The sequence below is a fragment of the Vulpes vulpes genome, chromosome 14 (assembly GCF_048418805.1).
Source record: "Vulpes vulpes isolate BD-2025 chromosome 14, VulVul3, whole genome shotgun sequence".
NCBI lineage: Eukaryota > Metazoa > Chordata > Mammalia > Carnivora > Canidae > Vulpes > Vulpes vulpes.
Genome location: NC_132793.1, coordinates 121,380,362 through 121,393,714, shown reverse-complemented (window position 1 = coordinate 121,393,714; position 13,353 = coordinate 121,380,362). Strand labels below are relative to the sequence as shown.

General features: G+C 35.2%; 1 protein-coding gene across 14 annotated transcripts in view; it reads left to right on the top strand.

The window, feature by feature from the left end:
- The window catches only part of KLHL5 (kelch like family member 5), an 85,996-nt gene extending 73,218 nt beyond the window's left edge, over nt 1-12,778 (top strand). For all 14 annotated transcript variants that reach the window (XM_072737866.1, XM_072737865.1, XM_072737873.1 and 11 more), the window contains 3 exons: nt 3,115-3,327; nt 7,063-7,234; nt 11,499-12,778. In XM_072737866.1, the coding sequence (XP_072593967.1) occupies nt 3,115-3,327; nt 7,063-7,234; nt 11,499-11,555 (442 nt within the window). In that variant the 3' untranslated portion in view covers nt 11,556-12,778. The remainder of the gene's footprint in view (nt 1-3,114; nt 3,328-7,062; nt 7,235-11,498) is intronic.
- The last annotated feature ends 575 nt before the right edge of the window (nt 12,779-13,353 follow it).

Here is a 13,353-nt window from a genome sequence, read left to right as displayed (position 1 = left end):
CCTGATGCAAAATATAATTGTTTCTTTAGGGAGGAACTGTTTGAATGTTTTATGAGTTACATCTTGTATCTTGAAAATTTCAAAGAGTTAAAATTTTCTTTCTACCATGCTTGAGAGAAAAAGCTTTATTTAGAATTCCAGTTGCTCAGGCTACTTTTAAGCCACTTGTTGGCAAACATTTTTGGCAGTAGAATCTTTCTTTCAAATGAAACCTTGCAAAAACCTCAATACTTAATGCAAATGGAAATTCAAGTTTATTCTGAACCTATCTTAAATTCATTGTAAGTTCAAGTTTGTAGCATGGGTTTATTATAAAAATCAATGTAGAAGAACACATCTGTTTTAAAGAACATCCATATTATTTCTATGTCTTGTTTTTCTTGTTCAGTATAAAGAAAATCCTGATTCACAGCTAAGTAGCTGGAAATGAGAACAGTTGCTTTAACTACTAGAGCAATTTAATTGGAATCTTGGGAAACTTTTCAGTTAAATTGTTGAGGTAGTTTGAAAGTAGTAGAAATTTTTTTCTAAGTTAAATCTCAATATCACCAACGCCTGATCCTTGATCATAATTTTAAGTCAGGCAAGACTAAATCTTATTTTAAAGCGCATCATACAATACAATTTGATGCAATTTCCAATTTGACATAATATTTCTCTTTTTACTGTAATAGATACTGTCATGGAGAAAAAAGATGAGTTCTGAATTTTGCATGGCATTTAACTGAGCTAGGTGAAAATTATTTTGAAAATTATTAAAACTTGAATTTCAGAGGCACCTGGGTAGCTTAGTCATTTAGACGTTGGACTCTTGATTTCCACTCACGTTGTGATCTCAGGGGCATGGGATCGAGCCCCATAATGGACCCTGGGTTGAGTGTGGAGCCTGCTTCAGATTCTCTTTCTCCCATCTCCCTCTGCCACTCCCCCCTCACTTACGTGTGAGCATAACATGCACTTTCTCTCTCTAACCCCCCCCAACTTGAATTTCAAATACACCATTTTTGAGACCTCCTCAAATAATCCACAGAATCCTATTCTTAGAAAACAATTTGAGGGATGCCTGGGTGGCTCAGTGGGTTAAGCATCCGCCATCATCTCAAGTCATGATTCCAAGGTCCTGGGATCTGTCAGGCTCCCTGCTCAATGGAGAGCCTGCTTCCTCCTCTCTCTCTGCCTACCACTCCCCCTGCTTGTGCCCTTTCTCTGTCAAATAAATAAATTCTTAAGAAAAAAAAGAAATTTGAAAACCACTGCTTGAGATAGTATTTCTTTAGAAAATGTTATTGATACATTTTACCCCTTAACATTGGCTCAATATACATGTTGTTTGTACAACTTTAAGATCTAAAAATGCCATTTTCTAAAAGAATACAGAGACAGAATTCATTTTTTTCTCTTAAACATTTAACACCATGTTCACCACGTAGAAGGCACTTGTTCAGACTATTTTAAATTTGGTCATCAATAATCCTATGAAGCAGAGCTTAGAGATGTTTTGGATGATAAAATTCAGGTGGCAGAGATCAAATAACTTGTCCACAGTCAGGATTAGTAAGTGTGAGAACCAAAATTCAAATCCTGAGACTGTGGCTCCACCCCTTAACCCCTGTTATACACCACTTTACACAGTCAAGACTCATGTGTTCACTGTGAAGAGGAGGTGGTGCCTTGAATCCTAATGCGTGTGTGTGTGCACATGTGTGTACATGGTTTTTTAGTTATATTTTCTAATTGCTGATGTCTTCTGAAATTCTGTGATCCATATTCAGACAATTAATCTACCAAGTGTTAGTTAACACAAGCAAGTAGTTTTTGATGGATAAATAATTTTAACAAAGTTGTAAATAAATTTCAATTTCCATACTATTAATACAAAGTTTAGAATAAGATATTGCTACCACCATATGTTGCTGTCTAAGATATGGTCATCTTCTCACTTAAGAACCAATTTAAGTAGCATAGTATACTTTACGTTATGAATTAAAATTAACAAATGTCTTAAAGATACCATATATATATATATAAATATATATATGTAAATGTAAATACTGAGTTTTAATTGGCAGACATTTGGTATAGTTCAAATTTTATTTCTTAAGGTAAAAAATATAGTTAAATATTAATTAAGGTATATGTAAGTTCAGAATATGAGGACTTTTAAATAAGCAATGATCTGAATTTATTATTCTTTTGAAAAAACTATTAGAAAAATATAGTATTTTATATATTTCAAGTTGAGTAAAAGACTTAAATTAATGCAGTATATTGATTAGTAATGAATTAAAATTTATCTACTAGGCAACACTTAGGACATTAACATGCTGTATTCATTTTAGATAACTTACAGTATCCTTCTCGGCAGTAATTTAAATTAATGAAGAATCACTATTCAGTTGTAATAAATATTAATTTATATACCACTGTTTCAAGCAATTCTTTTATTCTCATATTTCACTACTGCAAGAACATCTCAGGTGACTGCTCACAGCACAACTGTTCATTACTCTAACTGCGTCCTGGTTCTGCTTCTGACCCTATATAAGCCTCTTAATCTCCACGAGCCTGTTTCTTCACCCATGAAACAGGAATATAAATCACTTCTCATAGCATCATTGAGGTGATTAAATTAATACAGGTAAAATGTCTAGCCTATGGTATGTGCAGGGAAGGCTAGTTTCTTTCCTTTATAACCTAGTCCTATTTTAGTTATTTAAGAAATAAGTCATGGTATATTTAGATACCACATTTTCTTCTTTATTCCAAGACACATTTTATACCTCTAAAATTGTGATGCATGTTTTTAATCAGTGGTGACTTGTCAGAAATAGTTGTCATTGCTTTCATGTGAGTTTGTTCTCTTTTATGTATAGACAGAGTGATAAGAGTGATATGTATATGATATATACATATGACATATACATATGTATATATAGACATATACATATGTCATATAACTTTGGTAGCATATCTTCTGTCTTGATGGCACGTAAATTGACAGTGTGTTTTATAATCTGTGGCACCTCGAATTCGATGAAATACTCTGAGAATAATCTCTGCCTTAATCATAATAATGGCACTATTTTTTATTTATTATTTTATTTATTCTTATAGACTTTATGCAGTTGGTGGTCGTGATGGAAGTTCTTGCCTCAAATCAGTAGAATGTTTTGATCCTCATACTAATAAATGGACGCTCTGTGCACAAATGTCCAAAAGGAGAGGGGGAGTAGGAGTAACTACCTGGAATGGATTGCTGTATGCTATTGGAGGACACGATGCTCCTGCATCCAACCTGACTTCCAGACTCTCAGACTGTGTGGAGAGGTAATTTCCTGTGAAGGGAAACTTTGCCTGACACTTCTAGACAGATTAATGACTTCTTAATGAACATCTACCACATGCAAGGCAGTTCTTTCACAGCTTGGTAAACACTGGGTTGTCTGCTCTGGCCATCTCTTGGTCTATCTCCTAACAGTCTACTCAAATTCTCTCTCATAATACTGCCTAGAATATTACCTTATAATTGATTATATAATTTATTAGTTGAGTCATATGACAAATATTTGTTGTGTACATATTTTATACTGGTTACTGTACCTGACAAGAAAAGGAAAGGAGCTTGATGAATTTCAGAGAGAAGTCATAGGTGCTGGAGGCTAAATAAGAAGTGAAAAGGAGAACATTTCTAACACGTTTTGATAAAACGAAATACTATGAAATACTAAAATAAAATAAAAAACTAATATGGCTTAAAAGGTTATACAAGTCATCCAAACTGGCTTCATGAAACTCAAGTCGGGGGCCAGGTAAAGAGCCTAACATCAATGGACAATTTGGATAATAGTTCAGGCTCCCATCTGTTATCTTTAGTCCAGTTCAAAGAATGGAGAAAATTGAATGGAGTTAGAATGTAGAGTCAACGAGAGCATGTACAAAGCCTCCAAAGCAGGAAGGAAATGGTTCATTCAGAAAACCGAAAGGCAGCTAGTGTGTCTGGAGAACAGAGTGAGGGAAACAGTGGCAGGAAAGGAGGCGGACTAGAGTAGAGATGGGGACAAATCACGGAGAGTCCTAGGGATTCTGGATTTTAAAGAGCAATGGGAAGTTAGTAAGCGTTCACGTGTGTGTGCGTGTTGTTTAATTATACATGATTGGAAGAGAGGTAAAAAGTGAAATCTAAGTTTGATGACAATGAGTGCTTTCTGCAAAATTATAAGGAGGATTAGGTTGTTGTCTTTTGAAAAAGCTGGAAAGTTATACCAGCATTTCATCTGTGTTAGGGAGAAAGTAATCCAGTCTATACTTGCTGCGTGTTATATTCCAGGAAAGGAATATGAATGTCTTTGTATACTTTATCCTGTAAATTACAGGTCCACTGCAGTACTACACCCAATGAAAAATTTTTCATTGTACAAGAACTATTAGAAGCAGGGATCCCTGGGTGGCGCAGCGGTTTGGCACCTGCCTTTGGCCCAGGGCGCGATCCTGGAGACCCGGGATTGAATCCCACGTTGGGCTCCCGGTGCATGGAGCCTGCTTCTCCCTCTGCCTGTGTCTCTGTCTCTCTCTCTCTGTGTGACTATCATGAATAAATTTTAAAAAATTAAAAAAAAGAACTATTAGAAGCAATATAGGTCACTTTAGCATGAAGTATCTGCTCATAGACAATTTCGGACTGTTCTAGTTAATATATTTCATGAGAGGAACAAGGTTCAAAAGTGGACAGCTGTAATGATTGTGTCTGTGAGCCATCTTACATAAGTTTCACATATTGATTTCCTCAGATTTTCAGTAGGCAATCGAAAATCTTAAAGCAGTTTTCAATATTTACTTTAGCTCTTTTGAATACGTTAAGTGTTATGGATTTATTAAGTGAATCTATTAATATTGTAAGTTAAAAGTGTGCAGGAAAATATTGATATTTTTTCTAAAATACGTTCAAATGTACTTTAGATAGCAGTAATAAGATAAAAGGTAGGCTTAAAGAATGAAACTATTTGTATTTGCTGAAAGAAAAAAATATTAATGTTTACATGGAAAGAAAACGTAAGTTAAATAAAAAAAACATGTCCTGAAATAGCCTCTCAAGCCCTGAGAATAAAAAGTGAAATATTTAGAAGATCATATACAAACCAAATTGTTAATAGTGGTTACCACTTGACTCTGTAATTAAAGTTGGAAGGAAATGAGGCTAGCTATTGCATTTTTTATATATTTTTGTGATCTTGGAACTTTTGTTAAAGGAACGCATTTTTTGCCAATAGGAAAAAATTGTAGTAAATGAACCCATCTTTAAGATGACATTTACTGAGTGCTTACCATGCATTTGCTAGGTGGTGAGTAGTATTTTCACCAATAAAGAAATTAAGATGTAACAATTTTAAGTAACTTTCCAATACGACAGAGTGAGTAACTGGAAGAATAAGGACTCGAGATTCTTCAGCTCAAATCTAAACCCATTCTCTAACCACTTTGCATACTGCCTCTCCCAGGTGTTTCTGAATATGTAGGTATTCTTTTATTGAGGTGTAATTGACATATAACATTATATTCATCTAAGTGTATAACAATGATTTGACATTTGTATATATTGAAAAATGAGTACAGTAAGTCTAGTTAACATCCATCACCATATATAGTTACAATTTTTGTGTGTGATGAGAACTTTTAAGTTCTACTTTCTTAGCAACTTTCAAATATACAGTACAGTATTATTAACTGTATCACAGTGCTATACATTACATCCCCATAACTAATGTATTTTATAACTAGAAATTTGTCCCTTTTGACGCCCATCCCCCATTTCACCCCACCTCTGGCAACCACCAATCTATGAGCTTAGGTTTTTTTTGTCCTAGAATCCACATATAAGTGAGATCATAGGTATTTGTTTTCTTTGGCTTATTTCACCTAGCATAATACCCTCAACATCCATCCATGTTGTTGAAGTGGCAAGATTTCATTCTTTTTTATGGGCAAATAATATTCTGGTGTGTGTGTGTGTGTGTGTGTGTGTGTGTGTTCTATATGTACCACATTTTCTTTACCCATTCAGCCATTGATGAACACTTAGGTTTCCATGTCTTGGCTACTGTAAATAATGCTACAGTGAAAATGGGGGTAAGTATATCTTTTCAAATTAGTGTTTTCATTTTCATTTTCTTTATATAAATACCCAGAAATAGAACTACTGGATCATATAGTATTTCTATTTTTAATTTTTTCAGGAATCTCCATACTGGTTTTTTTTTTTAAGATTTTATTTATTTATTTGAAAGAGGAGAGTGAGCACGAGCTGGAGGGAAGGGCAGAGGGAGAGGGGAACCAGACTCCCTGCTAAGCAGGGAGCCCTATATGGGGCCTGGCTTGATCCCAGGACCCTGAGATCATGACCTGAGCTGAAGGCAGATGCTTAATGGACTAAGCCACCCAGGTACCTCTCCATACTGTTCTCTATAGCAGTTGCAGTAATTCACATTACCAACAGTACACGAGGGTTCCCTTTTCTCCACATCTTCACCAACACTTATTATCTTTCTGATAACATCCATTGTGGTTTTGATTTACATTTTCTTGATGATTAGTGATGTTAAGCACCTTTATGTACTTATTGGCTATCTATATGTCTTCTTTGGAAAAACGTCTATTGAGACCCTCTGCCCAGTTTTTAATTGGTTTATATGAGGGTTTGGAGGGGGTCATTGAGTTGTATAATTCTTTATATCTTTTAGATATTAACCCCTTATCAAATACAGGATTCGAGAATGTTTTTTCCCATTCCATAGGTTGACATTTCATTTTGTTGATGATTTCCTTTACTATGCAGAAGATTTTTAGTTTGACGTCCCATTTGTTTATTTTTACTTTTATTGCATTTACTTTTTGGTGTCAAATCCAAAAAATCATTGCCAAGACCAGTGTCAAGAAGTTTACCCCCTATGTTTTCTTCTAGGAGTTTTAGGATATAGGTCTTACATGCAAATCTTTCATTCATAAACTATTTTTACATAAAAATATTGTGAGGACAATGTCAGCTCCAGTTCTAAAATTTTCTTTCAGATATGATCCCAAAACAGATATGTGGACTGCAGTGGCATCTATGAGCATCAGCAGAGATGCAGTAGGGGTCTGTTTACTTGGTGATAAATTATATGCTGTTGGAGGCTATGATGGACAAACTTATCTTAATACAGTGGAGGCTTATGATCCCCAGACAAATGAGTGGACCCAGGTATGGCATTTCATTTTTCATTATTACACTTCTCTGTTTTTATTAAAACAATTCATTTGGTAAAAAGATCCTCTTAATTTTGTCCAATATCAACATAAGCATGATAAAATCACCTCTTGATAAACATATGGAAACAAGGAATGTTTAATTTTATAACATAATTAAAATCCAAAATTATCTTTAAAGTATAAATTACTACTCAGAGGAAATATTAATAGTTTTGATCTGCCACCATTTGCTGGGAATTGATGAGATGTTCTAGTATAGATAGAGTAGATAGGACCACAAAAGAACTCCCGGCAAAGGGAGGGCAGATTGTGGAAAATAAGAAACAAAGATAGAAATCAGAAAAATGTGAATCACTTATGCATACATGAGCAATAATGTTTGAAATACTCAAGCCAGTGATATATGGGAGCAGACCAAGTGTCTGGTCATCACCTAACAGAGATGGCAACTTTAAATTTCATTAAGAAGTGAGAAACTTGACCTGGTAAGCTTATAAACAGAAGACATTCAGCTGTGTCTATTTCCAGAGGGCTTAGCACTTCTAAGAATGATCTTTTGAGATCTTTGTTTCCATCATTACCAAGAATTAGGAATTTTGCATGCCAATTCAGTATCTGGCACCTGAAAGACACTCAGATGTTTAATTGAGCCAAGGTTTTCCTACATACAAGGAGAAATGGTAAGTACTATCAAGAAAGCGAAACTTAAAAGAATCCCTGCTACCACAGAATTTAGCTACTTAGGTAGGTATAATCTGCATGTGTAAGAACCCACAATGTAGAACAGTTGGTAGGAAGTATGCTATTGTATAGGCATTGAGTGGTGTAGGAAATCAAGGAGAAAAAAAATACGATGGCTATTAAGAGTGCTTTAGTGAGAAGAAGTTGAATTTAAGCTAATCCTTAATGAATTCAAAATCCAATTCAAAAGGGCAGAAAGAGGTGGAAAATTGTGTGAGAAAACACAAAAGAAATGTCACTAAAGCAGAAATATGCAAGATATGTTTAAGAAGGATGGCTGGTTATAAGGATACTTGCTTAATAAGAGCAGAAGTTCTTATTGGAGAACAAGTTTGGGGTCAGGTTGGAAATCTTTGAAGGCCATGCTTCAAGAATTTGATAGTGGGAAGTGGTAGAGACTTTTAACCAGGAGAGTGATGCACTAATAGAAAGTTCACGTGGCAGTTGGAAACAGGATAAATTGGGTTAGGGGCAGGGGAAGCAAAGACTGGATAAAAATAAAACATTTAGAAGAAGCACTTGCAGGGCTTGAGTATCAACTCTATAGGTGGATTCAAGAGATATTACCAAGTCCTATCTATTCTTTCTACACTTACTGGGTAGGATTGAAGGTTCAACTTCTGAAGAAAATAGCAAATAAAAGACCAGAGAGTGGCTTAGATAAAATAATGGAATACAGCATTTAGAGAGAGGAGACAAGATTTCAACAGTATAAGGATGAATGAAGCTAAGTTGCCATTCATGAAGTTATAAGAACCTTTGAGGATGTGCTAGAAGAAGCCGCTATATAGGGTGAAAAATAGAGAAAAATAAGTAAATGCATGAGCTAGAGGGGCATACAATTTTCAAATAATGATGATAATAGAAAGTTAACATCTGTTGAACACATTTTATGGACCAGGCTCTATTGGATGAGGAATCTGAGATGCAGAGAGGTTAAATAGTTGACCCAAGTCACACAGTAAGTCAATGTTGAAGTTAGAAATTTGAGGCATAGATCTTTTTCACAATAGAGGTGAAAACAGAGTAGAGATTTCAGATGCTAAAAAGAGAGCAACAATGAAGGGTTCTTTCCTGAAAGAAAAGCAGGAAACCAAATTGAGAGCAAAGTCTGGTTTTCCTCAGGCTGGAGGAAAGACCTCTTCCAAGGCTGGAGGAAAAGATGAGAATATGAGTGTATCACGTATTTACTTATAGAAGGGACAGGGTGGGGGATCCCTGGGTGGCGCAGCGGTTTGGCGCCTGCCTTTGGCCCAGGGCGTGATCCTGGAGACCCAGGATCGAATCCCACATCAGGCTCCCAGTGCATGGAGCCTGCTTCTCCCTCTGCCTGTGTCTCTGCCTCTCTCTCTCTCTCTATGACTATCATAAATAAATAAAAATTTAAAAAAAAAAAAAGAAGGGACAGGGTGTTTTTAAATGAGGAGGATAGAAAAAGGGACTTTATGTGACCCTTGATCCTGTTTCTTAAGTTTAAGTGGGGTCACTGGGATTAGAAGAGATCATTTGAGATTTTAAATCAGAGCTACAGAATTTCATTAGAAATTGTGTGATTGGGGCACCCAGGTGGCTCACTAGGTTAAGTGCTGACTCTTGGTTTCAGCTCAGGTCATGATCTCAGGGTCCTGAGAAGGAGCCCAATGTCAGACTCTGCCCTCAGCAGGACGTCTGCTTGAGATTTTCTGTCCTCCTCTCCCTCTGCACCCCCTCCCTAATATAAATAAATCAATTTAAAAAAAGAAATGATGTGATTTTCTACCATCAGCCTCTCACCACGGCAATGTGAATGATAACCAAGGAGCCCAAAAAGAGATGTAAGAATCTCTTTTCCTAAGCTGTATTTGACATACATATGCTCTTAGCCTAGTTTTAAGGAAATCTTTTTTTTTGTTTGTTTGTTTTTGTTTTTTTTTTTTGTTTTAAGGAAATCTTTTGGCTGTTTTTGAGACTTGTTATTATAGGTAACAGATGCTTTATGCTTAATCACTCTCTTATCAAAATTAATGATCTGTGACCACATATCCATTTTGTTTGCATGCCACCTCTATTACTATTTGTAAGCACTTAAATTTGAACTTATAACTGTAGAATCTGGAAAACGAATGTTTTCCATTTAGTGTTCTAACAAATGGACAGGAGGACGTTTGTTCAGGGAATGAGATTATAAAGTCCAAAGCAATCACCCACCCTGCTACCTTGACCCAAAGCAGAGGTGACTGCATTGTATTTAGTAAATATGCTAAGCTGAACTTTCTAGCTGGTTGTCATGGCAACATCAACTCTTTACAGTATAAAGACTTCAGGTCTTCAGTGTTTTAAGAAAAGCTGCTAATTACAGACAGACATTTTGATTGAAATGACTTAAAGGTTACTCCTGGAATACTGTAAATAGATAGGTACGGTTTTAAAGTAGGTGATTTGATTGTTCAAGGAGATAGAACAGTGATCAAAACACCTGATTCAGACAGAGAACAACTGAGTATATTCTGACAGCTGACATCAGGTGTGTTCTTAAAATCCATTTGCTGGTCTAGAAAGGTTGGGAGAGAGGCCAAACTGATTAGGGAGACATTCCTTTTTTTTTTTTTTTTTTTTTTTTTAGGGAGGCATTTCAATATCCCATATTTGACAAAAACACTTTATTACATGCCCCCACATATAAAAGTACAAAAGAAATTTTCTCAGTGCTTTGGATTAGTCACTTCTTCCCTAAATACTATTGTTTTAATTCTTGGGTCTTACTGTGCTCAAAGAAGTAATCCTTTAAAAGCTATCCTTGTCCACACTTTTAGTTTCCAGTGTCTGGGGTACTCAAAAAAAAAAAAAAAGTAGGTGAAAGATTATTCCTTATCCATAAACAGATTATATTCCTTTCCCTAGCACCCTGCACTTCTGTCTCATCGTCATAGAGTTCATTCACCAAGTTTGTTTTTACTCCTAGGGAGTTGGAGTAGTATTTATTATTTATTTACTGTGCTAAAAAATAGTAAAATGGGTTTAGACTTTCCAGCCATGCACAGAGAAGGCAGTCAGTAAATGTGAAATTACTGGTTCCCCTGGAATAAGCAGCCAGGCATGCAGCATATCTGGTGTGTTCTGAGATGGCATATCTGTTCCAGGGCCCCTCTAGATAGTACTTGATATTCTCACCACATTGGTTACAAAGTTAAAGTGTTCAGCATTTCCTCATTATCCATATCCTGCATCATTTTGGCCAAATAAAGTGTTTCAGGAAGAATAAGTCCTGAGCAATTTTCTTTTACAATTACCTTTAAAGAAAAGGGAATACTGCATAATAATGTGATATACCCGAACAATTTAGTCTGTGAAACTTTAGCATCAGCAGGGGGCTTGGAAGAAGGGCCCTGGCCCAGCCCACAGTAAGGCTGGGGGAGCAGTTTGTCAGCAGCTCTTTGACAAGTACATACTCTTTCAGTATTTGACCTACTGGTATGGTTTTATCAACATCTGTACCTATAAACCCAACAAATATGTCTTTTTTGTTTTTGTTTTAGGTTGCTCCACTGTGCCTAGGAAGAGCTGGGGCTTGCGTTGTAACTGTCAAATTATAACATAATGCTTTGTTTTCTAAATGAAGATATTGTCTTCCTTATGAATTTAGTAAAATTATTCTACTACCAATGGATACATTTTTAGTAAATTTGCAATGCCACATTCCTGGGCACAGGGTGCCCAATCTCAAAGTGAAGATGGTAAAACAAGGGAGGAACAAGTGGATGAACCAGGATTAAATCCTCCATTTCTTAGGAATTCATTTCTCGGCAAATCAAAACTACAGCTGGTGGATTGTGAACATATGTTCCTGATGTAACATAGGACAAATGCATTGCTCCTAAATGCAATGTCGTATTAGCTGGGAATTTCATTTATTAATAATCAATCACATTTTACTCATGTTATCCAGATTTCTTTTACTACATTGCACATACACCAGATGACACTTTTAATGTTTGCTTTGTAACTTTATCATACATTAGTTGCAGTAATTTTTATTCATTTGTTTAACTGCAACTACAACTTTAATGACATACTAAACACTATGCTAATAATTAGTTTTTTCAGAAATAGCTGCATTATATACACTTTGTGGATTTTATTTCTAAATTGACTTAGTCTAATGAATGAAGAAAAATGAGAGTTAAAACAATAATGACCAATTGAAAACAAAATGATCTTTGAGGTCTTTTAAAAGATTCCTAAGAGCTACGTGTTATGATATTCTCAAATTAGAATTAAAACATGGAAAAAAAAAAAAAGAAACATGGTGTTTTGCATTAAATTTAAGATATGCAAATTTATGTAGAGTAAATAAATGTTATATACCCTATAATGTCTTTTGCCTAAGTAATACTTAATTATATGGATTTGTTTTCCTTTATATTATAAAAGATGTCTTGATTTTGTCTTTTGATATTAACAAAACTCTTCAGATATTCTTATGTTCTCATGTCTGGATATGCCTCCCTTGCTTTGTTTCTCACATTTTGCTGCTCTTAGTAACCTTTTGTGCTTCTTTGTAATCAAACAGTTTGAGGGGAATGGGTTTATTGAATTTTGAAAAATAAGTTTAAAGTGTTTATTACCCAAAGTTTTGTACATTTGTAAACGCCAATTACACATGTGAATGTTAATACTCTCAGTGAATTGTTTATTGTCTGCAAAAAACTCATTGGGCAGTAACATTTTATGATAAATCCTTTAAGATATTAAAGTCATTAACTTATGTCTTACTATAAAAATGAGCATAAACTAAATTCCCATATTTTAAAATACACTGCTGTGGTTGATGTGATTTACATTTTATATCAAGGTAGACTCATTTTAGTTGATTTCTCTAAAAAATTAAACCAAGCTCTTTTGGGGGGTGCAGAGGGAGCCGATTTTGAATGCTCTTGAAATGTTTCTTCCTTGGAAACCAAGAAACTGAGTACTTCCATTCCCCAAACAAACCTTGTGGTCATTTTATTGGTGTGGCCACAAAGAAAATAATAGTGATAGTGAAAATAATTCAATAGTTAATGTTTTATCTATTCATTATATTATGGATATAAATTCAATTGTATTCATGACAAGAAGGGATCAGCCTTAGAGTATATTTATGTACCTAGGAGAAGAGAGAACAAAACATCTAAGAAACAAAACAAAACAATCCAATCAAAAGCAGAACTTTGTTAGTACATCATCACTTTCCTAAGAGGCATAGGCCTGCAATTTGAAAGGAAGTACTTATAGTTGTGATTATCCCTTTGAACACTCACCATCCACTCTCTGATTACCTGTGGCCCATGGTGGAGGCCAGACTCATTTTAAAAGAACTGATTCTCCTCTCTGAGGACCTTCCTTTCCTTT